The 27,452-nt window shown below is 37.7% G+C and overlaps 2 protein-coding genes across 4 annotated transcripts in view; both read left to right on the forward strand.

Annotated features, from left to right (window-relative positions):
• The window catches only part of SLC25A31 (solute carrier family 25 member 31), a 28,300-nt gene extending 23,657 nt beyond the window's left edge, over window positions 1-4,643 (forward strand). For both annotated transcript variants that reach the window (XM_073892243.1, XM_025873979.2), the window contains exon 6: window positions 3,051-4,643. In XM_073892243.1, coding sequence (XP_073748344.1) covers window positions 3,051-3,251 — 201 coding nt within the window. In that variant the 3' untranslated portion in view covers window positions 3,252-4,643. The remainder of the gene's footprint in view (window positions 1-3,050) is intronic.
• Window positions 4,644-11,428: 6,785 nt separating this feature from the next.
• HSPA4L (heat shock protein family A (Hsp70) member 4 like) overlaps window positions 11,429-27,452 on the forward strand; it is a 47,872-nt gene continuing 31,848 nt past the window's right edge. Inside the window, exons 1-4 of one of the 2 annotated variants that reach the window (XM_025874152.2) lie at window positions 11,429-11,798; window positions 13,009-13,206; window positions 25,407-25,464; window positions 27,023-27,163. In XM_025874152.2, the coding sequence (XP_025729937.2) occupies window positions 11,512-11,798; window positions 13,009-13,206; window positions 25,407-25,464; window positions 27,023-27,163 (684 nt within the window). In that variant the 5' untranslated portion in view covers window positions 11,429-11,511. Of the gene's footprint in view, window positions 11,799-12,279; window positions 12,360-13,008; window positions 13,207-25,406; window positions 25,465-27,022; window positions 27,164-27,452 lie in introns of those variants that run through there. The other variant, XM_025874154.2, reaches the window with a different exon arrangement.

Here is a 27,452-nt window from a genome sequence, read left to right on the forward strand (position 1 = left end):
TCTTATTTTTAGAAAATTCACACGGAAGTGTTTAAAGGTAAGGAACATGATAATCTGCAACTTACTATCAAAATAATTAAAAAAAAATTGTGAGTGTATGGGGTTTTAGGTATATGTGTGTGTTACTAGGACTGCCATAACAAAGCACCAGAGACTGGGTGGCGTCAGTAACAGGAATTTTTTCTCACAGTTGTGGAGGCTAGAAGTCTGAGTCAAGGTGTCCAGCAGGGTTGGTTTCTTCTGGTGGCTTCTCTCCTTGGCTTGTAGAGAGCTTTCTCCTTGTGTCTTCCCATGGTCTTTTTTCTGTTTCTCTTCTTATAAAGATAGCCAAATTGGGTTAGGGCCTACCCTAGCCAGCTCATTTAATCTTAATTACCTTTATAAAGACCCTGTCTGATGAATGGATAAAGAAGATGTGGTATATATATACAATGGAATATTACGCAGCCATCAAAAAAATGGAATCTTGCCATTTACAATGACGTGGATGGAACTAGAGGGTATTATGCTAAGTGAAATAAGTCAGAGAAAGACAATTATCAGATGGTCTCACTGATATTTATGAAAATTTAAGAAACAAGGCAGAGGATCATAGGGGAAGAGAGGAAAAAACAAAACAAGACAAAACCAGAAAGGGAGACAAACCATAAGAGACTCTTTTTTTTTAAGATTTTATTTATTTATTTGAGAGAGAGAGAGAATGAGAGATAGCACGAGAGGGAAGAGGGTCAGAGGGAGAAGCAGACTCCCCGCTGAGCAGGGAGCCCGATGTGGGACTCAATCCTGGGACTCCAGGATCATGACCTGAGCCGAAGGCAGTTGCTTAACCAACTGAGCCACCCAGGCGCCCACCATAAGAGACTCTTAATCATAGGAAACAAACTGGAGGGTTGGAGGGGAATGGGGTAGTAACTGGGTGATGGACATCGGGGAGGGTATGTGTTGTAATGAGCCCTAGGTATTATGTAAGACTGATGAATCACAGACCTGTACCCCTGAAACAAATAATACATTATAAATACATACATACATACATACATACATACCCTGTCTCCAAATATAGTAACATTCTGAGGTACTGGGGATTGGGACTTTAATATATGAATTCTGGGGGGACACAATGCAAACCCATAATAGTACTTTAATTTTTATATTTTCATTTTATATCCAACAACTTTGTTAAACCCTATTACAAATGCTAATCTATATATACACTCTTAGGTTGTGTGGGGTTTTTTTGTTGTTTTACACACACAGGTATATAATCTGTGATTAATGCGAGGTTTCTTCCCCTTTCTTATCAATTCTTGTACCTTTTATTTCCTTTTCTTGCCTTTCTGCACTGACTGAGACCCCTGATTCAGTGTTATTAAAGAAGTAATAATTAGGGGCTCCTGGGTAGGTGAGTCAGTTAAGCGTCTGCCTTCAGCTCAGGTCATGATCCCAGGGTCCTGGGATCAAGCCCCGCATCAGGCTCCCTGCTCAGCAGAGAGCCTGCTTCTCCCTTTCCCTCTGCCTGCTGCTCTGCCTACTTGTGCTCTCTCTCTATCAAATAAATAAATTAAAAAAAAAAAGAAGTAATAATTACCAACATGTCTTTTTTGCTAATCTTATAGGAATGCCTTCAAAGTTACATAAATTAATGTTAGCTGTGGGGTTTTTGTAGTTATCCTTCATCATATTATGGCTGTTCCTTTCTGTTTTGGGTTACAACAGTTTTTAAACATGAATGGTGATTCTATATCTGTTGAGATGATTTTCTGTATCTGTTGAGATAATTTCATTTTTCTATATCTGTTGAGATGATTTCATTTTTCTTTTTTCATATGTTAATATATTACATTAACCTGTTTTCCAGAGCTAAACCAACTGTATATGTCTAGTAAACCCAGCTTGTTCATTATATATTGTATTTTATATTTTTAGCTGGGTTTGATTTGCTAGTTTTTGTTCAGAAGTTTTACATTATTTCAGTGACTTTGGTTTGTAATTTTTCCTTCCTGTATTGTCCTAGTCTAATTTTGGTATCAAGGTTATGCAAACCTTATAAAATATATGGGGGAGTCTTCCACTTTTTCTCTTCTCTAGAATAACTTCTGTAAGATTGGAATTAAATATTCATTGAATATTTAGTAAGGCTCACATATAAAGCCATCTGGACCTGTAGTTTTCTATAAGAGGATTTTCAACAACTGATTAGATTACTTTAGTGAATTTCATATATTATTCTAATGTTTTATTTTTTATTCTGTTGGTAAATTATACTTTTTGAGGAATTTGTCCATTTCTTCTGAGTTTTCAAAATAGGTTTCATGAAGTTGTTTGTAATATCATCTTGCTTTTTCTTAATCTCTGGATCATCTGCAGTGATGATACCTTTGATGTTTCTAATAACTTTGGAGACTTTTCTCGTTTTTCCTCAAACAGTGTTTCTAGAAATTTGTCAGTAAACTGTATTTCAAATAACTAACTTTGACTTTGTATGCTTTCTGTTGTATTTATTTCCTATTTCCTTAATTCCATAATTTCTGCTGGCTACTTTCTTATTTCTACTTTCTTTAGGTTTTTAAAAATGTTTGGGTAGCTCATTAATTTTCAGCTTTTCCTTTCTAATATTTCAGTCATTAATTTCCTTATAAGTTACCACTCAAGCTTCATCTTACAAATTTAGTTAAGGAGTTTCATGGTTATTATTAGGTTTTATATATCTTCTAAGATGTGTTTTTCTTAGTATCCAAACAGTTGATAGTTTTCTAGTTGTCTTTTTTGCTGTCAGTTTCTCACTTAATTGCAATGTAGTGAGAAGGTAAATCATAGTATGTGATGACCATCTTTTGAAATTTGTTAAGCCTCATATATGGTCAGTTTTCAAGTGGGCCAGAGAAGTATGAGTATTCTCCAACCACTGGGTGCAATATTCAATATATGCCTATTAATGCAACATACTTATTCAACAGAGTGTTAATTTTATCTGTCCTTAGTGCTGAAAAAAATCTCTTAGGATGAAAGATATTAAAATAATGGCAAACTATTTGTCTTCCTTTGTATAGAGTGGTGAGGCTGAACGGCAATATAAAGGAACATTAGACTGCTTTGTGAAGATACACCAACATGAGGGAATCAACGCATTTTTTCGTGGTGCCTTCTCCAATATCCTTCGTGGTACAGGGGGTGCTTTGGTGTTGGTACTATATGATAAAATTAAAGAATTCCTTAATATTGATATTGGAGGTAGTTCATCAGGAGATTAAGAAATACATGTATTTAACTTGTTAAACATACAAATTATATAGCTGCCATTTGTATACAATTTAATAGAGTGTTATTACTGTCAATATTTTTTAGAATCCTAATTCTGCAATAAAGCATATGCTTTTTCAAGGATTTTAAATACTAAAAATCAGATAAATGTGGGTTTCCTTCCTACTTAGACTCAAACTTTAATGAGACATATGACTTATAAGTAGTATGTGTTATATCTATTAGTTTAAAATCTTTTTCTTTTCTGATGAAAAATTAAAATGTATAATACTAAAATCTAAGAAATGAAAGCATATTCTTTTTAAATGCTCTTCTGTTAATATAACTGTCTTCTCATCTTTTAAAATCATATGATATGACAAATATTTCTTAAAAGCTTATCAGGAGATGGCATCATATTTATGGGCAGAAGTAAACTTTCTTCTACAACATCTCTATTAAGACAGCTCAGGTATTACTATGTATAGTTTATTTTATCATATACCTGTTATAAGCACAGATTCTAGATCTGATCATAAAAAATTGATGACTTTATGATAGTATAAACATGTGGATGGAAAAGATATAAAATGGTGTGCCTACTTTTATCTTTAAAATAAAATTTGGCTAATGTGAATGTATCTTGGAACAAAAAATATACCTTTGAGAATGTTTGTGTCTCTGTATTGATAATAAAGTTTAAAACTGTTATATATGAGCTTTTTTCCTTGATTCTAACTTCATTAATAAGCAGAGAGTAACAAATTTTTTGTCAGAATTTGGAACTGACTTAAAGACAGAAAACAGGGTTTCCAAGGTTTTATACAAGAGTCTCTTGTTTTTCAGAAATGTTGTAGAAGATAGTACATTTGAAATCCCCAAGATTTTAACATTTTAGTGGGTAAAGGAATGTTAAGCTAGAGGGGATAAATTCGTGGAGGCTGTGAATGTGCAGAAATAGAGTAGGTGAACTTCCTGGTGCACAGCGGCAAAAGTATAACTATACATCTGTTTTGGTGAATTTTACATGGTTTTCTCACAGCAAGGTTTGCTAGGGAAAAAAACAAAAAAACAAAGACAAAAAAGCAACAACAAAATAATATATATCCAATAATTATAATGTGGTATGAAAATATCTGATTTCTATTAGTGGGAAAAAATCACATACTGTTAATACTACTGTGATTTGTGGGGTGCCTGGGTGGCTCAGTCAGTTAAGTGTCCAACTCTTGATTTTGGCTCAGGTCATGATCTCAACGGTTGTGGGAGGGAGCCCAGTGTCGGGCTTCACACTCAGAGTTTGCTTGAGCTTCTCTCTCTCCCTATGCCCCTCCCTCCACTCACACTGTGTATGTTTGTGTGTGTGTCTCTCAGAATAAATAAATAAAATCATTTAAAAAATACTACTGTGATTGTGTCTATATTCATAATTGAAAGAAATGTTAAATTTTAGTTAAAGGTTAGTTCAAGACAACTCCCCTTAATTCTGTCTATGGATCCTTAGGGACATGGGGACCCCCTGGGTAAAGAACCCTTGTCCTAGAACATTGTACTCATTTGCATAGTCAAAGTTGGGTCTCTGGCTAATCTGTGTTCCCACTGACAGGAAAAGGGAAAAATAAATCACAGCAGGTGGAAGGGATTTTAACCAGGCAAGGTAGAAGTTGCACATGTTGAATATACACGTTGGTGAGACTTTAGTCACATGGACATACTTAGTTATAAAGAGGATGGGAAATACAGTCTGCCTTTGAGCAGCCATGTATACAAGACAAAATAATAGATTTTGAAAGACAGCTAGTAGTCTGCCACAGTCTCCTAAGTGACCCTTTTGTATCCATTCTCACCTTGCTCTAATCCATTCTTAACACTGCCACCAAAGTATTTTTTAAACTCTCAATCTGATCATGTGAGTCTCCATCTATTTCAGTGTTTCTAAATATAGTAGTACTTCCTGACTTGTAGGTCATCAGGATTGGGCGAGGTTGAGAGGCAGTTTTTGCAAGTAATTTAGGAGTCCATATGCCAATTAAAAATGAAAATTGAATTTTAAAGTAGGATTTTATGTATATGTAGCAATTTTGTTCATATATGTACAAGCTTAGGGGATTAGCAAAATACAGGATTGTATTGAAATGTTCTTGAACTCATGGTAGTACATGGACATCCTATTTCAATAAAAGCTTAAAAGAAGTTACTTGGGGGCACCTGGGTGGCTCAGTTGGTTAAGCGTCTGCCTTCAGCTCAGGTCATGGTCCCAGGGTCCTGGGATTGAGCCCCACACCCGGCTCCCTGCTCTTTGGGAAGCCTGCTTCTCCCTCTCCCACTCCCCCTGCTTGTGTTCCCTCTCTCACTGTGTCTCTCTCTGTCAAATAAATACAATCTTAAAAAAAAGAAAAAAGTTACTTTGGGAGGCATAGTTTTTTGTACATTAAAAATGTGTCTTCATTCTTGAAAAGGTAAATGGCTAGCCTGCAGGATAAATGAAAGACTTCTTATTCTTACTGTGGCATACGGTATCCTTTGTGCTCTAGCTCTAGACTTCAGCTGTACATCATATCTGTCCTTCTAGGCATTGTAGGCTTACCAGTAACTTCTGATCCCCCAAATACAATATGCTTTTTGATGCCATTGGACCTTCTTTTTCAATGTCATTTATCTTTTCATTACTTTTTTTCTTTCTGCCCATTAGCTCCTTCCTTTTCATTATCTACCTTGAAAGTTATTCATTTTTTAAAGCATAATTCTAAAGTTGCCTCCTCTGAGCTCTTCCTGCCTCATAGGATCCCTCCCTTCAGACAGGTGTCCCATTTCTAGCCCTTCAAACACAGAAGCTTCTAGACTTCAATGCAAATCTCTACCATAGCATTTATTATTAGGGTGAATTTCCTACTTATTTCACAACTATTTATTATATACTCTTTAGTTCAACGCCTTGACTAATTTTGAAGTATACAAAAACATACATTCCATATGTATTTGGAGGATTACGAGGGTAATCTTGCAAAGGTCATAATCTAGAGCTTATAATCTAGTAAAATGGACAAAACAAATAACGGGTGGAGAACAGAAAGTGAAAAATATCATAAGAAAGAAAGGTACAAAGTGTTAGCAAAGGAAAGAAACAAAGTCAACTTGAGGCAGTCTTGGGAGGCCTCATGATATCTTCAAACAATATTGAAGATTTTAATAAGCATGTAAAATTTGAGTTATATCCTAGAGAAAGACAGTGGCACAAGAACTTGGTGGAGAAACCTGTCATATTTGAACAACAGTAAGTGGTCAAGCTGGCTAGGATAAAACAGTTGATGTAGAAAAGTGATAGGAAATAGAGTTGGAAAAGTAAATTGTGGGTCAAACTGTGAAAGGCTTTGAATGCCAGAGTGAAGAATTTACACAGTAAAGAACCATCACTAATTTTTTGAACAGGTGAATAACAAAGTCATAGCAGAGCTTTAAGAAGACAGCTTGGCACTGTTAATAGGGAAAAAATGTGAGACCAGGAAGCAAATTACAGCAATATTCCAGTGGAAGTAGAGATTCTGGATCAAATATTTATTGCAAGTATATGAGCTAAATATCTGGCAATATGGCAGATAGAATTTACACAGATACCCTTTCCCACAAACATAATGAACATATTGGATAAAATATATCCAAAAGGGTTTGTTGTTTTTTGTTTTTTGTTTTTTTTAATAAAAAGGGAAATACCAGATGTCCGCAACAAAGATACTCAAGGCTAGGAATGTTGCTGGGAGCTAATAATGTAGAGCATCTCAGAAGATTCAGAAACATATACAGACCTTAAGGGTGCTTTCAACACCCTCATGTAGATAGGAATTATGAGCTTGGGCCCTAGTAAGGTAAGGGGACTAAAACTGAACACGTCATGTGTACTGAAAGCTTGGAAGGAGTGTTTTTCTTTTCTTTTCTTTCTTTTTTTTTTTTTTTTTTGAAGAGTTAAGCATATGGCTATTCCCATATGCTTTCTTTTTTCAATTTTTAAATTCTAGTTAGTTAAAATATCATGTAATATTAGTTTCAAGAGAATTTAGAGATTCATCACATATATAACACCCACTTCTTATCACAAGTGCCCTCCTTAATACCCATCACCCATTTAACCCATCCACCTGCCCACCTCCCCTCCAGCAATCCTCAGTTTGTTCTCTATATTTAAAGAGTCTTTTTTATGGTTTGCCTCTCTGTTTTTCCCCCCTATGTTCATCTGTTTTGTTTCTTAAATTCCACATATGAGTGAGAGAGTCCTATTTTTAAGAAGAGAGACTAGGAAAAGAGTCACCAAACCATATAGACAAGAGGATTGACAACCATCTCAAAGCAGTGAGTAGGAAAAAAGTCATCTCTGAGAAATCAAACACCTAGGCTTGTGCCAGAACAAAGTACAGTTCACCCCTGAACAAACATGGGAGCTAGTGGTGGCAACCCCCTGCATAGTTGAAAATCCATGTATAATTTTTGATTTCCCAAAAAACTTAATAGCCTACTGTTGACTAGAATCCTTACCAATAACATAAACAACACATATTTTTCATGTTATATGCTGTATTCTTACAATAAAGCTAGAGAAAAAAAATCTTACTGAGAAAATCATAAGGAAGAGTACATTTATAGTACTGTACTGTAGTTAACCAAAAAAAAAATCCAGATATAAATGGACCTGTGCAGTTCAAATCCATTTTGTTCAAGGGTCAACTGTATATATATGTAAACACTATATGAATGGTATGTGAACTCCAAACTGAAAAATTAAAACTGTTCTAGGACCAGTGAGACTCCTCAGGGTTCTGACAAATATAAAACATCTCTGGGACACTTCTATGACCCAGGGTACACAAAGATCCCACAGTAAAAGTAGCCTTAGTGAAGATGAATTTATGGTCAAAATATTTACATTTTATGAGGAAGTAAGAAAGTACGTTGTGGCAGAGTTGGTAGATAAAACAATTAGAATTAGCCCTCAAGAACTAAAAATATGATAAAATACTCTAAAAGATCGACTACAAAATTAGAACGTTTAAAATGATTAATAGATTTTTTAAAGGAGAAATAATGAAAATAGTACAGTATGAAAGAACAGACAATGCTGGGGCGCCTGGGTGGCTCAGTCGTTAAGCGTCTACCTTCGGCTCAGGTCATGATCCCAGGGTCCTGGAATCGAGCCCTGCATTGGGCTCCCTGCTCTGTGGGAGGCCTGCTTCTCCCTCCTCTACTCCCCCTGCTTGTGTTCCCTCTCTCACTGTGTCTCTCTCTGTCAGATGAATAAATAAAATCTTTAAAAAATAAAATAAAATTGGTAGAGTGCTTGAGATTAAAAACATGACAAAAAGAGGCTAAGAGTCATAGAGGTTAGAATAAAGAGATCTACACATTCTAATAGGAGATCCAAAAGAAACTGGAAAGAAGGGGTGAGAAGCAATAATCAAGGGAATGTCTGAGACTTCTCCAGAACCAAAAGAACACACACACAAAAAAACAAACAAACAAAAAACCCAAAACCATTCATCCTCAGGTTAACAAAAGTCTCTGAATAAATTTTTAGAAATCCACACCTAGACACATCATAATTAAGCTACCAATATCAAAGGAAAAAAAAAGACAAACATGACTTTTAAAGGAACAGTATATAGTAATGGATGCCCAAAGATAAGGGAAGGTTACTATCAAGAATTCTACACACAGCTAAATTATTCAAAAATTAAGGTAAGAAAAAATTTTTCAAAGAACAAAAAACCAGTTCACCATTCAGAGACCTTTATTTAAAGAATTACTGAGGGGCGCCTGGGTGGATCAACTGGTTGGGGGTCTGCCTTCAGCTTGGGTCATGATCCCAGAGTCCCGGGATCAAACCCCGCATCAGGCACCCTGCTCAGCGGGGAGCCCGATGTGGGACTCAATCTCAGGACTCCGGGATCATGACCCGAGCCGAAGGCAGTCGCTTAACCAACTGAGCCACCCAGGCGCCCTCAAATAAGTAAAATCTTAAAAAAAAAAAATTACTGAAAGAAAACTGAACCCAGAAGGAAGGAGTGGGATGCAATAAGCAACAAATTGGTAAACCTAAATAAGCACTGGCTAAAAGACTTTTTGGTGGGGAAAGTCACTTAACTTGGTGAATTTGGGAATAATTTAGCCTTGTTCTCACTTATCTTGGGAGCCTACACACATTCTGATCCATTCTTTTTTTGGATTTTTACAGGGACAGGCCTCAATGTGGAACTAGGTGTTTTATTATGACTAGATAAGTCTGCTTAATTCTGTGTTGCAATAATTACAAGCCTATAAGACACATGCATTTCTATAATACCAGTTTTATCAGTAATAATGCTGATATTTTTATCTCCATTGCCTACTCTTCTCAGTTGTTCAAAAATTGAGCTAGAGATTCAGCTAAAATGGTTTCTAGAAGGAAATTTGTAGCTAAAATATACATATTAGAAAACAAGAAAGACTGAAAACTAATGATCTAAGTGTTAAACTCAGGAGATTAGGAAAATAACAAAGTAAACATAAAAATATAGAAGGAAATATTAAAGAGCAGATGAAATAGAAAACAAAGACATAATAAAGAAGGCAAGAAAACCAAAAGCTGGTTCTTCTAACAAAGCAGTAATAATAACCAAGAAAAAAAAGATTGAAATAAACAATATTAAGAATGAAAAAGTGGATATGTAACTACAGAAGAGAGTTTCAAAACTCACAAGTGAATAATCAACTTGATGCCGACACATGTGAAAACTTAGATGAAATGGTAAATTGTCAATAAAAATATACATCAATATTGATTCAAGAAATAATAGAAAACATAGAATATAACCACTAACGAAACTTAGCCAGTGGTCATCAATCTCCTAAATTCCAGGTCAAGATGTTTACAGGCTTATTTTACCAAAACTTTGTCAGAGAAAAGAAAAAAGAGAGGAAACCTCTCACCTTCTATGAGGCTAGTATAATCCTGATATCAACAAGATGAGTAAAGAAAGGAAAATTTAATCTTACATATAAATGCAAACATTCTAAATAAAATAATCACAAGCCAAATCCAATATAACTAAAAATAATCAGAATGTCATGGCCTCACTGGCTTATCCCAGGGACACAAGGATATTAGAAAAATCTATTATATTCACCTCATTAATAGATTAAGGGAGAAGAAAACGGTCATACCAATAGATAGATAACATTTGTTAAGTTTCAATGTCCACTTACGAGAAAAATTTAGCAAGCTAGGAAAGGAGGATAATTTTAGTTTCTTACATTATAAACACAGAAGTATTTAACGATAGGCACAAGACAAAGATGCTCATCATTACTGCTCATATTCAACATCAGAGAGTTTAGGCAACAAAAAGCAAGAAGTAGAAGGATTAAAAATGAAGAAAAAATTAGCTATTTCTCAGACCATATTGTTCTATACACAGAAAATTCAAGAAACTCTACAAATACTAGAATTTATGAGAGTACAGCACAGTTGCTGTATACATGGATCAATGCGAATAAATCAATATAATTCCTATATTCTAGCAACAGGCATTTTCCGGCCTTTTCAGTGCCTGCAAGACACTGTTGTTACACTTAGATTATTTATTCATAAAAAGAGCATAGTAGGTATATCTGTCATTTTAACAGATTTTGAACCTGGGACTTGGTGAATTAAGTAATTTGGCGAAGGTCCTACTGCTGTAAGTTAAGTGAGCCCGGGACTACAACCCAAGTCTATGTGACCCCAAAGCTTTTAGCCACTAGATTCTATGATTTCCTCCCCGTAATTATGCAAAGAATGTGGTGGTAACCCCTTGCTCCTGACCTCAACTGTTTCTTTTTACTCTAATATTTTGTGTTCTTCAATGGAAGAATCATTCTCACACCTTCAAATTTTAGACAGAAAGCATGGATAAATAAATGGTCCTAGGAGAGTTTCAGGATAATTCTGGAAAAAATCTAGATGCTGCCACCATCTCAAAAGGATGATGGCTAAAGAGGCACCTGAGGAGGAAAGCTGGAGGCCATGAGACGCCCAGTAGGATTGGGGGCCCAGGGTTCTGCTGGGGGCGGCAGTACCCAATCCCTGCCTGCTGGGAGGCCCCTCCACCCAGGCTAGCCACATCCAAGAGAACCACAGCGTCAGCCAGGAGCTACCCGGCTTCCTGTGTGCTCGTGACATGGGAGAGAGAGGGGATTCTTTAATATAGAAATGCTGGAGTCAAAACAACACCATACCTTCCAGTTTCCTTAGCATTACCCTTGAAAATGGATTTCATGTTACTCCTAGCAACAGCAGCAGGGGCTGTAGTCACACTTGCTGCTGCAGCTGTTGCAGCATTGATAGTAGTAAAAAGTCTAAGTTCTCTTAAGAAGAGAACAAGTAAGGACAATGAGAGGAGTAAGAAAATCTATTTCAAGACGGAAACAAATAGGAAACAGGAAACACACAAACAATTGGGTGAGAAGGAACAGGAAACACAAGAAGAATTGGGAGAGAAGGAACAGGAAACCCACGAAGAAGTGAACGAGGAGAAACAAGACAGCCAAATTTTGTAAGTGTAAATTATAATTTGCTTCCATTTCAGCTAGACAACAGATGCCGATCAAACGAAGGCAGACATCTGGACCACACTAGGCTCCTTTTCTGCGGATCAAAGGGCCGAGTCTGGAAGCAATGCACTGGCTTGCCTGGTGTCATAGTGACAGAAAGACTTAAGATCAGTTTTCTGTAAAACTGGCTTTCAGAGGTAAGGGTTAGTGGAGGAGACTGCATCTTTATAACGGTGTAAAGGAAGTTACGTGAAGGGAAAGTTATCAGTGCGCTCTTGTTTCCTTGTTTGTTTTTTGGCATTTCAGGCCCTGGTAAGGAAAAACAAAACCCTAAAATTTGTTTCGTTGGCTTTCACACAAGACATTGCCGCGAGCGAAATGACAAGGACTCCTTTCCCCGGGAGCGGCGGCGCCCCTGCTGGCAGGCGAGGCTGCCGCCATGCGGCACAATGGGCGCCACCTCACAGAGCCCGGCGCGGCGGGCGGGCGGCAGGACCGCGCGGTCAGACTGCGAGCGCGCCCGCTGGCAGCACATGGGCCCCTCGGGGCGGCGAGGCCGGCGGGTGGGTACTCTGGCTGCGGGGGGCGCTAAGTCGGGAAAGAATGAGGAGGCGGTGCAGGCCAGCGCTTGCCGGCCTGCGCGTCCCACTTCGGGCAAGCCTCGGCGGTATCCAGCCGCTGTGATAGGCGTGCCTCTGGTTGCCACAAACAACCCAAAAGGGATGCTTCAAAACACGTTGGCCAAGCCCGGGGCCGGCCGGCTGCCTCTCACCTAACCCAGTCGCAGTTCTCCCAGCTGCCGCGCGATGGCGGGCAAACTACCTTCGCTTTGCGTCTTCTCCTCCCTGATCCTCCCCGCTCCGCCTTCTCCCTCCCACCCTCAGCTGGCTCAGCCGCCTCCATTTTCCAGATCTTTCTCGAACCCTCAGCTTCTCGGGCAGCCGTTGCCCGAGTACTGACGGAAGCAGCCGAAGTCGAGGCGTGGAGCAGCCTCGGGCGCAGAGCGGCAGCTCGCGCACCTCCCCGGCGGCCGAGCGCGCAGGCGCAGACCTCTGTAACTGCCGGTTGGAGGCGGTCGAACCGCAGTGGCGAGAGACCGAGGCGGCGGAGCCAGCGGTGCGGGAGGCCTCCGTCTCCTTCTCTGGTCCCGGACGCGCTGCCCTAGATTTAATGCGTAGCGACTTCGGGTCATCTTTCCTTTGCTTCTCGTAGGAGCCCCAATTACTCGAGCAACAGCTCAAAAAAGGACGCGGTTCCCGCACAGAAGGCTTCAGCACCAGCACCCCGACCATTGGGCAGCGGGATGTCTGTGGTTGGCATTGACCTCGGCTTCCTCAACTGCTACATCGCTGTAGCAAGGAGTGGCGGCATCGAGACCATCGCCAATGAGTACAGCGACAGGTGTACCCCGTAAGTGCCTTGGCTTGATCATAACCCCGACCCTAACAAACGTTTTCTCCCGACCCTGCGTTGGTCCTGCCGGCTGGTGTCTTCTGCGCGCCGAACCTTGTGATGACAGGTGCAGTCCATCAACTGCAATCTCTGGAGACCGCTGGTTGGCGGGCCCAGGTGGGAGTCGGACTTCGTCGCGCTGCAAAGCTGCTTTTCCTTAAGGGACGAGGGACTTAACTCTTAATAGTTGGCTCATCTCCTTTCTGTACCCACTCACGCCCACATCACCACCCCGGCCTCTGTTCCCCAGCGGGCCTGCTTTAGTTTTCGGGGGGTGGTGCAGAACCACCTCGATATCCCGAACAAATCTCTGAAAAGATGTCTGGTTACCTCTAGCAGGGCTTGCGTGGGATTATCGGCCGCGGGCTGGTATCTCCCATAAGCTGAGTAAAGAATTCTTCATTCTGCCCTTCCTTCTTTCCCCCATCTCTCTCTGAGTGACGGCTTTTCAGAAAAGTAAGAGATGAAAGCTTAGACTGCACACATGAGAAGATGAGTTGCAGGTTCATCTGGCCCAGAAAGCCTTTTTTTTTTTTTTTGGTAAGTTGTTGAGGTATTCGAGGATTTACCCCAGTGCCCTTGAAAATTCGAGGTAATCGGACTGGTTTCTAGTGGCGTATATTAATGATGCATTAATGGGGAGGGAATCGGGGATGGGAGTTGTTGGCCTCCTGTATTGTATTGGTAATGTATGTCCATTAATGGAAAGCGGTGCAGCCAGAACCTATCAAAAGCGAATGTCTACAGAATGAATAGAAGAATCAGAGGCGGCTGTCCTGTATAAACAGGATTGTGGAATGATTCCTTTATGAACACTTAATGAAAGACTTAGGAGCGGCATTATGTCACGGAAACATGTTTCCACACGTTCCATTGTTTCTCTGGTCTGCGAAGTTTGTTGGCAAAGAATAATTAGACAATAATTAAGACAGGTCTATGAAAAACTAGGCTTTTATTGTCAGCTCCTGTTACTGGTAATTTTGTGAACAAACCAACTGTTCCTGTCTTACTTTCTGTGGAAAAGTAACTAAACATCTTGATTTGATGCTTTAAGATGACCCAAAATATAATTATATAAATATGAGACTAATTTTAAGATCAGTGTTAAGCTAAGCCTTTAAATGATAAAATTACTATGATTTTATGAATAATTTAAAAATATGTCGAGATGTTGAAGAGTCGCTTACTTGAAGCAGTCTGTGCTTTGGTTTCTTTCAAAGAATATTCTGGAAGGTTTTATACCACATTTTTCTAGATATATACATTATATTCTATTGAAGTTCTGCATGTTTAAATTCTCAAATATGACCATAAATCAGTTAATCTTCATAGTACTGTTACAAGTTTTGCTTCCTTTTACGGCTTTTTCCAGCCTTTATGCACAATGAGAGGCTGAAGCAGTAATTGTGAACTGTTTTATGACTTTATGTCTGCAAGATCTTGTTTTAAGCCACAACAGATATGGGCTGCCAGAAAAGAACCAGTAATTCCATTGTCCTCTTTCAGCAGAGTAGAGGTTAATGGGGGCAGTCTCTGGCTTCAGGGACTTAGCCCATGGAGAAAAAGTGAGGGATATAGGATGGACCTTCCTCTAATCCTTAAAGCCTTATCCTAAAAGATCAGAAACCAGAACTGTAAGACAGATACTGCATTTCCGGCTCAGAAGTCTTAGTAGTGCCATGACTCTTTAAAGAACCTGGCCGGACTTACAGAGAGTTCTTTAAAAATTAGGCTGCTTATTTTCATGTTCTATAAGTCTCTTTGCTACTGTTCTTAGGCACATTGGCTAATTCTACATGGCTGAGATTTAATATGGTATTTCTGATCAGTGGGTAAGAGTCACTAATACCTAGATTTAAGGAACCTAATCCAAACTAGAAAATTGCTAAGGTGGAAGTATTCTTAGCTTGCATCAGCAACTCTGCCCTTCTTTTCATGGCTGTGTACTGTTACTTACCTCAGGATCTTTTATTGTTACTGAACTGATACTTGACTGTAGTCTGTTCTTAACACTATATTTACTCTGTGGAGCTTAAATTATTGAGTGAAAACCTAGCTTTTCTAGATCCCTGGACCTTTGTTTATTAAATACGTATCTTGCAAAAAGCGTAACTATTAGAGAACCTATAAATTTTCTAATACACCACAGTATTTAATGATATAGATAAACTAGTTTTCAAAAACTTTTTTTCCCTGTTCCAAGTCACTGACACTAAGGTAGTAAGACATAGGTGTTTACAAATACATTGCAAAAGGACCTTGTGGAAAGAGGAAGGAAATGTTCCATTTAGTTGGTTTTGGCATTTATGCTTTTTAACATTTATTTCATTCTTTAACATACTTGATTATGTATACATGGGAAGGTCCGGTGTATAAACCAAAGACAGTTTAATGGAAAAGATAATTGCTTAAGTTTTGGCCCCACGGTTAAGGGACCAAGAACAAGTAATTTAACTTAATCTTCAGATTTCCCTTCTGTAAAGTTGGAGGGCTTGTACTAGCTGCTCTTCTCTCATGGATAAATTGAAGAGGGAGAAGGAAATTAACATGCATAAGCTGAAGAGGAAAAAATTAATTTCAGAACATTTTCTTATTTAAAACAATTGTCACACAAATAGTACATGTTCACTGTAGAGATGTAGGCACATTAAAAAGTGAAAGTAAAAATTTAATTCCTCCACCCAGAAATAAAACTTCCAGATGGTTTTCTCTGTGTTTTTCAAGGATAGATTACACTTTATAGTCTGTTTGGTAACCTCTATGTAATACATACTTCTTTATACCATTAGTTTCAGTGTTTGTATAATCTTTTCTTTAATCCATCCCTTTTTGGACAGTGAGATGGTTTATATTTTTTTATAAGCCATACTGCAATAACTGTCTTTGTAACTAAATGTTTAACCTTTATAATTTTTTTTGACCCTTATAATTTTTTCAAATAAATTCTTAGAATAACTGAGTATGCACATTTTTGGATAAGTTTGTATTGTTCAATTAAGCGTAGATGTGGGGATTGGAATTTCCATCCCAGGCATAATTATATCAAAGTGATTAGTTTCATACCTGGGAAAAGAAAACTGTAGCCAAGGACCTTCATTCAATATTAGACTAAAGCATGTGATCGGCTAAAACATGCTGCTTTTGTTGATAATAGTGATTGCTATGTGACAGGCATTGTGCTTCTATTGTCATACATATTACATCAATTCTGTGAGTTTGGTAGTACTAGCTTTTTTCATAAGCCTAAAGCAAACTTACCTGTTTTGGCCAAGAACTTAAAGCAATGAAACTGATTCAGTTTCAGGCCTTTTTTACCCCCAGAACCTCAGTGTCCTTCCATTATCCATTAGCATAAGGATGGTATATACATATTAGGTTAATGAGGATATAACAAAGGAACAAATTATCTGGCTTAGAAGCATCTTTGCTCTAATATCAATAAATTCATCTGTTTTTGACTAGTTTCTAAGAACTGTTTTAAAATGTTTTAATATGGTTTTAAGTTATTTTAAGAACATGTAAAAAATCTTACTTTGTTTGAAAAATTCATTAAAATGCATACCAACACAAAATAGATTAGTATATGGAGGAAAGCAATGTGGAAGACTGTAAACTACAAACTGCATATTTCTTGTGGGTAGAATTATGGAGGGCATGCTTTTAATACATAGTCTGTAATGGTTTGAATTTTTCTGAACATATTTTACAATACGGAAAACTGATTTTTTTTTTAAGCGAAAGTATTTCAAGAGATTTTTGTTAGGTGTATTTTATCAAAATTCTGTATGATCAGACTTAGTATTCAGTTCTCTGGTGTTCTGTCTTCCTTTTTCCCTCTTTCTTTACCAGTGTATGAATAATCTGGAAATATGGGAATACATTATTTATACATTTGAGAAGTCCTCTTCCGTGCACACAGGTAGAAATCACCTACTTTGGGTTATTAAAAATAAACATTTTTATACATAGGAAATGCCAAACTCCAGAGATTAATAGTAGCTATAGTTGGGTAGGAGGAGGACTTTTCATGGTGATAGCAGTTGGGGAGGTGAGGGGAGTCTTTTACATTTTATTTAAATATTCTTTGTACCATATGAAGTGGTTTTGTATATCTTACTCTGAGCTTATGTTAACTTTTTTTTAAAATATTTTAAATACAAACGAGAAAGTAAATCTCTAACCCTTCCCAACCACCCAGTAAACTTTAACATGTATGTTTTTAGTTTTATGCAAGTATATGTGTACATAACTGGGATGTTTTTCTGTTTGCTTTTTAACAAAAGTAGAATTACATGGTATGTATTTTGCAACTTTTTCTCAACATATATTGTGAACATCTCAAACTTGTGTGTATAGTTCTAATTTACCTCATTTTTAAATTTTTTTTTTTTTAAGATTTTATTTATTTATTTGATAGAGGGAGACACAGCGAGAGAGGAAACACAAGCAGGGGGAGTGGGAGAGGGAGAAGCAAGCTTCCTGCGGAGCAGGGAGTCCTATGCAAGGGCTCGATCCCAGGACCCTGGGATCATGACCCGAGCTGAAGGCAGACAGTTAATGACTGAGCCACCCAGGCACCCCACATTTTTTATTTTTTTAAGTTTTTAATTTCAGTTAACACCCAGTGTAATATTAGTTTCAGGTGTACAATTTAGTGATTCGACCTTCCATACAACACCCAGTGCTCATCACAACTTCATTCCTTAGTCCCCATCACCTATTTCATCCATCCCCCACCCACCTCCCCTCTCGTAACCATTAGTTCTCTGTAGTTCAGAATCTGTTTCTTGGTTTGCCTCTCTCTTTTTTACCCTATGCTCGCTTGTTTTGTTTCTTAAATTCCACGAGTGAAATCATACAGTACTTGTCTTTCTCTGACTCATTTTGCTTAGCATAATACTGTCTAGATCCTTTGGGTAAATACCTTCTAGTGCAATTGCTGGATCACAGGGTAGTTCTATTTTTGGTTTTTTGAGGAGCCTCCATACTGTTTTTCAGAGTGGCTGCACCAGTTTGCATTCCCACCAACAGTGCAAGAGGGTTCCCCTTTCCACATCCTTGCCAACACCTGTTTCTTGTGTTGTTGATTTTAGCCATTCTGACCTAATTTACCTTGTTTATTTAAATGGGCTGTACAGTATTCCATTGATAGATGCTCTACTATTAGTGGATGTTTCAAATTATTATTTTGCTATTGACAAAAACAAAAATTCAATGAGTACTTTTTTTTTTTTTTTTAACTAATTGTGCTAAGTGGAATGGAAAGGCAGATGGCTCACACATTAGCATGGCCAAAGCAAGACTATAAAATCTTTTAATATGAATATTTTCTATGATAAAACAAAATGAATCTTTAGTTATTGCCTTGAATTTGTTGGTGAGAAATTCTGAAAAGTTTCTAGAAGGCAAGGAAGGATAAGTACAAATTACATACTATCCTATTTTGAGTTTAAGGTGTTTAACATGCTATGGTAGTCTTTCGTATGTGGTTACTACAATACAAATTAATCAGCATAGCTGTGTTCTGATGAAGTTTTATTTACAAAAATAGATGGCAGGGGCGCCTGGGTGGCTCAGTCCGTTAAGTGGCTGCCTTCGGCTCAGGTCATGATCCTGGGGTCTTGGGATCGAGCTGCACATCTGACTCCCTGCTCAGCAGAGAGCCTGTTTCTCCCTCTCCATCTGCCGGCCACTCTGCCTACTTGTGCGCTCTCTCTCTCTCTCTCTCAAATAAATAAATAAAATTTAAAAAAAAAAATAGGTGGCAAATGGTAATTTGCAAACCCCTTGTCTAATCAGTCATAATCAAAAGAACTTTAAGATTATGGTGCATTGCTATTGGAATTTGACCTGTCGATTTTTAAGATAAACAGCTTTTCAAATAATGTATCTTAACAGTTAAATACATCTAATTTAATATAACTAATCAGCTCTTTAAATATATCTACCTAAGTACAGTTGACCCTTGAACAACATGGGTTTGAACTGTGCAGGTCCACTTATATGTGGACTTTTTTTTTTTTTGATAAATACAATACACTACTGTGAATGTATTTTCTCTTATAATTTTCTTAACATTTCTTTTTCTCTAGCTTAATACAAGAACACAGTGTATAATATATATAACAAAATATGTGTTAACTGTTATCAGTAAGGCTTCTGGTCAGCAGTACACCATTAGTAGTTATGTGGGAAGTTAAAAATTATACATGGAGGGCGCCTGGGTGGCTCAGTCGTTAAGCATCTGCCTTCCGCTCAGGTCATGATCCTGGAGTTCCAGGATTGAGTCCCACATCGGGCTTCCTTCTCAGCCAGGAGCCTGCTTCTCCCTCTCCCACTCCCCCTGCTTGTGTTCCCTCTCTTGCTGTGTCTCTCTCTGTCAAATATATAAATAAAATCTTTAAAAAAAAAGCATTTAGAAACTCTTAAATTTTTATTTTTTATATGTTAAAAAGTTTTATCCATTGTCCATACTGAAAGACTGGAAAGTTTTTGTTATTACTAAATCATATACGCCTAAAAGAAATCTTATTTTGGGGGACACCTGGGTGGCTCAGTTGGTTAAGCGGCCGACTCGATTTCGGCTCAGGTCATGATCTCAGGGTCCTGGGATGGAGCCCCCTGTCGGACTCCACTCTCAGCTGGGAGTCCGCTTGAGGATTCTCTCTCTGCTCCCCCCACCTCCATGCATGTACGCATGCTCTCACTCACTCTCTGATCTTTAAAAAAAAAAAAAAAAGTCATCTTATTTTTCTAAGTAGCAAGCTAGAAAGCAAATGGTGGCCATAGGTCTTTTTTTTTTTTTTTTAAGATTTTTTTTTATTTATTCATTTGTGACAGAGAGATACAGAGAGAGCATGAGCAGGGGGAGGTGCAGAGGGAGAGGGAGAAGCAGGCTCTCCGCTGATCCGGGAGCCCAGTGTGGGACTGGATCCCAGGACCCTGGTAGCAGAGGCTTAACCATCTGAGCCACCCAGGCACCCCAACCATAAGTCTTTTTGAGAACATTCCTCCCCCACTTCCTTCTAGGGGAATTTTTTCCAGATAGTTAACCTTGAGAAATAATAACCATATATTTTCTTTACTGCAGAACTTTCATATCTGTTAATTTGTTTATAGGCATTGAAACTCCCAGGAAAGAATGTTTTCCCCAACTTATTTGAACCTCCAAGGGAATTATATTCCACAGAACAGTATTTGGAAAATGGTGCTATAAGGCAGTGGTTCTCAGTTGGAAATTTTGCCCATTAGGGCACATCTGACAATTATCTGAAGATACATTTTTGGTTGACACTCTTGGTGTGAGGTGTTGAGGGGGAGTGCTTCTGGCATCTCAGGAGTTGACCCCCTGATTTAAACCAATTGATGGCCCTTTCATATCATCATTCATTCAGTTATTGTTTTCTTAATATGTAGTTGATAACAGAAGAGGCTATAAGTAGTAATTGTGATCTTATGGAAACTGGCAAGGGAAAGCTGACAATTTTTAAAATAGGGTTATTTTTAAAATGAAAGTGGTAAAATCAAGAGTCTTTGAATCCTTAGTGGAGACTGACAAAGTGAGCAAATTAAAGAGTACTGACCTCTCTTAGGTGAGGAATCTCATAGTCTTTTGGCAGTATGTGTTTTCTCCAGCCTGGTCGTGCTTGGCCTTAATAGGCATTATAAGAGAGAAAGAAAATTAATCTTAAGTTTTAAGGGAAAATACAAATACAGCTTTTTTTTTTAAGATTTATCTATCTGAGATAGAGTGCATGTGGGGGTGGGGGTCAGAGGTAGAGGGAGAGAGAGAATCTCAAGCAGACTCTCCACTGAGGGTGGAGCCCAACATGGTGCTTGATTTCACAACCGTGAGATTACGACCTGAGTTGGATGCTTAACAGACTGAGCCACCCAGATGCCCCAAAATACAGCTTTCTTAAATTAACACCTGACATTTGATTTTCATGCCCCTCCTCTGCCAAAAGTGACATAGGACATTTAGAAGTTTTGTTTAGAATTTAGTGGCATTCTCTGAGAATCTGGGATTACCACTGTGGTGGCAATATCAGATTGGAAATTATAGATTTAAGCTGCATTGTAAACCCTTTGTTTGTTTTTAGGTATAAGATGGAATTTCTAAATAGCAGCTGAAATAAAGTATAGAAAGCATAATATCAATGGATTATGCAATATACATTTGGGTAAACTACTGAATATCCTTTCTATAAAAACTTTTTTGTGTCAGCCTCTAAAGTATGGTATAATGTGTTTATTTCCCTTGGTGTTAGTAAAGTCAGGTAAAAGTTTTGAGAGATGCTAGGTATTTTGATTTTTCTGAAAATACTTAGCAAGTATTCATTTAATGGTTGCATTCCAGAATCTTTTTGAAAGAAAATTGAAGGAGTTTGAAGCACTTTTTTAGCCATGTGAGGAAGGTTTTCTGTGTATTGAAACTGGGTATTTCCAAGCTCTAACACTAAATTGTTTAAACTTTAAAAGTTGCCTACTTTTAACTTTAGAGAATTATCTAATAATGCTAACTGTTTAGCTTTCTCTGTGAAGTGATATATGTGTGCAGCATGTTTCAAAGAATCTAGTACTTAATAATTGATACTTGAATCAATATTATTTGGCCCCAGTGTTCTAAGAGAAGTGAACTTCTTGAGAATCAACGTAAGAATAAGATTATCTATGTACTGAAGTGATGGTAGCCTAGTATGAAAAAATTAAAAGTATTCTTATGTGTGTCCAAATAATGGAGTTGAGAAAAGGACAGATTATAATAAAGTAGGCTAAGAGATGGCAAATCTATATTTTCTCTGATGAACTTTAGGATGGAATGCCAACCATCCACATAGATAACCATATTAGGTATGCAAATACTCTACTCTGGCAGGGACTATGTTGCATCAAGGAGTTATTTGGAAGAGATCATCTGCTTGGATGTCTCAAACATACCTCAGTCTCAGCATGTCCAGATTAGCACTGCCATGGTCCATCCTCAAACCTGTCCCTCTTACAGTGTTTTCTGTCTCATTAAATGACACCACTCTACCCTCTTATGCAAATGGAAAACCTAGACATTAGTCGTGATACTTGCCTCTTCCTTTTATCTATTCCAGCCCTATTCAGTAAAAATATGTTAGCAACATGCATAAACGTTCTAGTAGTTACACCAAAAAGATAAGAAACAGGTGAAATTAATTTTATATATTTGATTTAACTCAACATATCCAAAATCTTATTTCCATATTTTAAAATCAGTGAGATATTTTATATTCCTTTTTAAATATTAAATTTTCAAAGTCCAGAGTATGTTTCACACTTAAAATGAATACATCTCAATTCATACTAGCCACATTTCATGTGCTTGATCATCACATATGGCTGGTGGCTACCATATTAGACAGTGAAGATCCAGTCTGTCACTAAGTGCTTTGAGTCGTACCTCCTAAATATCTCTTAATTCCTTCTTCCCCTCTCAGCTGCCATCATCCTGATACAGATTACTGATAAGTTCTAGCCTTCCTCCCATCAGTTCACACTGGTCAAAATGATCTCTGCCAAATCTCCTTTAATTCCACCCCCATCATCATTTACTCTTCCTTAAAATCTCATCACTTCCTCGGGTGAGCCTTTCCTAATCCTCCTCTAGGTCAGTTCTGTTATTTACTCATCTAGCATCAGGTATACTCTCTATTGTAGCACCTAGTTTACTTTCATTTGTGTGAGCACTGTAAGTTCCAAGAGAGCCAAAACCATGTCTTTTTCCCCTCACTGTATCTCTAGTAACTAACAGAGTGCCAGACATAAATTACTCAACCAAAATCTGTTAACTAAATGAATTTAACTGCTTGCCCTTCCTGAAAATGCTGTGGCCCCCAGTATAAAAGTGTCTTGTTCAACCCTTAAAAAGCACTGTTCTGGGGACAGCAGGGGGTGGGGGGGAGGCACCTGGATTGGTTCAGTCAGTTAAGCGTCAGACTCTTGATCTCAGCTCAGGTCTTGATCTTCAGGTTTTGAGTTAAGACCCCATGTTGGGCTCCATGCTGGGTATGGAGCCTACTAAAAAAAGCGGGGGTGGGGGCATTGTTCTGGGATCTTTCCTCTTCAGTTCATCTATATAAGCATGGAATGTCCTCTTCTTTATCCAAAAGCCTTTAATGAGTTCCCTTTACCTACTGAAATAAATGTTAAATTTATAACCTGTCATTTGAGGCTCTGTATAATCTGACCCCAGTACTATCAAAATGTCAAATGGAACTAGCCAAGTTGTATTCTTCCTACTCTCCAAATAAGCATTACCCTTAGGAGCCATCTTTCTATTCATTCAATAAGTACTTTTACTATATTACCAGATAATGATCTAGGCCAGTACTGTCCAGTAGAACTTTCTATTCTGTATATCTCTTCTGTGTATATATTTTTTTAAGATTTTATTTATTTGACAGAGAGAGAGCGAGAGAGGGAACACAAGCAAGGGGAGTGGGAGAGGGAGAAGCAGGCTTCCTGCTGAGCAGGGAGCCCGATGCGGGGCTCAATCCCACGACCTTGGGATCATGACCTGAGCCAAAGGCAGACACTTAACAGAGACTGAGCCACCCAGGTGCCCCTGTTCTGTGTATATTCTGTCCTCTGTATACTCACTGGCCACATACAGCTGTTAAGCCCTTGAAAGTTGGCTCTTGAGCACTTAAAATGTCAATAATTCTGAGGAACTGAATTTCTTAATTTGGCTAAATTTTATTAGCCACGTGTGGCTAGTGGCTACCATATTGGATAGTGCAGATCAAGGGAATAGAGCACACGTTATCTGCCCTCATGGAGTACATGCCCTGGTGTGGAGATACAGTCAGTAAATAAATTGTATCAGATGGTGATACATTATGCAGGAGAATGAAATTAGGTAAACAGTAGGAGATGTATATGTTGGGAAGGAGCAGAAAATGTTTATATAAGAGAGAAAAGGTGTTGATGATAAACTGACATTTGAGCAGAGACATGAAAAAAAATGAGAGAGGTGTGTAAGCCATGTGGATGGATATATTTAGTAGTGTTCCAGAGATAGAGAATAGCATGTACAAAGGCCCTAAGAAGTGTGCTTGCATTATTCTAGAAATAGCAAGGAGACCAGTGTGCCTAGATTGAAGTTACAGGGTAGAGCAGCCAAGCACCAGACCACGAAGGGTTTTATTGGCTGTTGGGGAGACTTAAGCTTTTGCTTTGTGAGACAAGACACCATTGGAGGGGGAATTTCATGACCTTAGTCTTGAAGAGGTTCACTCTGGTTATCATATTGAGAATAGATATATCCCTACATACTGGGAATGTCCTTTTGAACAAAACAGACGTGTGTTAAAATTTTTTCTCTTCTTTCAGATCTTAATTCAGAAATCACCTCTTCCACTTGCTTTTCCTAAGTGATTATTCTTTTTCACTAGTATTATAGTCCATATGGTCATAGTCCTATATGTTGATTTTTTTTCTGTAGACTATAAATTCCCCAACAACAGTGATTGTAGCTAGTATACACACAGTGTTCATAGTTAGGGGTTGATATGAATGGTACCTGTAGTTACAACTAAAATCATGGAAACACTTTCTTAAATTATAACATGAAATGATATTTTGATGAAAATGTTGCTCCACACTTGCTTTTATAAGCAGAATTACATCTAAATGCACTAATAAAAAAGAGCAATCATAGTGTTCAAAAGCATTTACCCATATTCACTCATTTAATCCTCACACAAACCTGTGAGTAGGTATTATTATCAGCACTATCTTCTGGATGGGAAACTGAGACAAATAATGGTTAGGTAATTTCTACAAGATTACAGAGCCTGGATTTAGATCCATGCAACCTGGCCTTACTGAACACAGTCAATTTTTTTAGTAGGTCATAGACCAGTAGAATTTGAAAAACAATTTTGGGGGCCAACAGAGCATTGTCAGCTATTAGCAACATTTATTCTAAAAATTCTAACATTCTCACCACTATTCCATTACTTATGAAACCAAAATATGCAAAGTTCTGATGTCCATTAACCTATTTTTAGAATATACCTGATTATGTTAATCCATTTAATTCATTTTTTTCATAAGGAGAGGCAGAATGATGGCATATCAATTTAAACATACCATGGGAACAAACTTTGTGTTTTTCGCTTGTTTAGGGCCTGTATATCTTTGGGATCAAGAACTCGAGCCATTGGAAATGCAGCTAAGAGCCAGGTAAATTGTTAATGTAGATGTTTTGACTTACAGGAAGAATTTAATGGAATCTTGGTAACTAAGCTCCCACTTTACATAGTTAAGAGTGAGAAAAGAGAAGGAGGGAGATTTGATAGAACCATATATCTTTGTATTTAAATAGATATATTTTGCTTTGGGGGTTGCAAAATATTTCTTATGTTTTAGTTTTTAAAAAGTCCTTTTAGTTGTGAAGGTAGGGTGTTGCTACCATATGACACCACTTTTTCCCCTGTATGGTCACTTTTCTAAGAGGTATCCTGTCTAGAGTATACACTTCAACAAGTAAGCAATGTCTTTGTAAAAGAAGGTGGGAAAGATGGAAGAACTAATTTCCAGAGTAACCCAATGTAGCTACTTTACATGGAATCTGTTTAAGTATTCATATTTCTAGGCTTCTGAAGTGCTTATAAGTAGGACGTTTACTTTTAACATTGTTAGAGGTTCATTTTCCTCAGACTTTATTTCCCTGAACCAAAAGCCCTTAACAATTACTTCTTACATTTTAATGTGTACTTGGGTCTTCTTTTCCTCATAAAATAACTTTGTTTAATGGGGCTTTTTTCCCCTCCTGACTTTATAAGGATAATTGACTCATTTATCTAGGAATTTTTGCCTAAGACCTTATCAAGGTTGTCTTTTAATTGGCCTATATATGAAAATGTTTATCTTCTCCTACACTTTCATATTGTACATAAACAAATGTGTTTGTGCCAAAATGACTTCTTCACTAAAGTTTACATCTCATATTCTGTGTGATCTTCTAACCGTATCATAGCTAACAGAGTCTCTGAAGAAAGCAAACTAAAATTACTCCTCCTAAAGAGACCACTGTGGTAATTCAGCATCCCAGTAGCTTTCATCTCATAATTGAAGAGCAAGATCTATTTGGCTTTAACTAAGAGGGCAGCAGCTGGATCTCAGTATTATTCTGTAGTGTGAACTACATGTTCTAGTTAAAGAAAAAATTACTTTGCTAAAATACAAGCCATTTGCAAATTAAGACACTTTAACTTTTGCATCATGCTACACAGAAGGAGTTTAAATTTACTAGCCTAGGAGCACTTCTCAACCGTGAGGAATTGCATTCTTGCTTCATGAGAAGTTTCACAAAGAACTAGATAGTAAGAGGAAAGAAGGGGGGGCAATATGGAAAAGTGTTTCAGTAAAAACACAGTAATGAATGTGGAAGGAAGAGAACTCAAACCTAATTCACTAAAGCAAAAGGTTGAGGAAAAACAAAGAGGTAAGTTATAGATAGATTTTCACTGTATTGAAAAGTTTTACATTTTTGTTCTTTTTTTGAAAACATTAATTTTCAGTCTACGTTCCTAGGATAGGAAGAGAATTTGGGGGGCAATAGATAAGATGCATACATTCTTATTGTATAATTTTACTGTCAGCTGGAAGCCAGACAAATGATTGTATGTAATTCTAAACTTAAATGTGTAGGATAAAGAGACTTGGTGGTCTTAAGTATTAGCATAGTGTTTATTTTGCATTCATTAAATATTGATAAGTAAGTGTTTACTGCCAACAGATAGTCACGAATGTAAGAAATACAATTCATGGCTTCAAAAAGCTTCACGGGCGATCATTTGATGATCCCATTGTGCAAACCGAAAGGATCAGGCTTCCTTATGAACTGCAGAAGATGCCTAATGGAAGTGCAGGAGTTAAGGTAAGCTTCTCAAGAGTACAAACTTATTTAAATTCAAGAAACCAAATATAATATTGCCTGTTTGTAATTTAACCTTTTTCCTCTGGATGCAGTACATATGTACCAAGATTCAGTTTTTGTAGTAAGCTTTAGTGAGTGTAAAAAAATTCTAATTAGATAATTTTTAAAATCCAAACAATACCTTTATTGTCAAGGAAAAATTATTTATTTTTTTTTTAAAGATTTTCTTTATTTATTTGAGAGAGAGAATGAGAGATAGAGAGCACGAGAGGGAAGAGGGTCAGAGGGA

The sequence above is a fragment of the Callorhinus ursinus genome, unplaced genomic scaffold, assembly GCF_003265705.2.
Source record: "Callorhinus ursinus isolate GAN/ISIS: 27379988/994484 unplaced genomic scaffold, GSC_fseal_2.0 scaffold4, whole genome shotgun sequence".
NCBI classification, from domain to species: domain Eukaryota; kingdom Metazoa; phylum Chordata; class Mammalia; order Carnivora; family Otariidae; genus Callorhinus; species Callorhinus ursinus.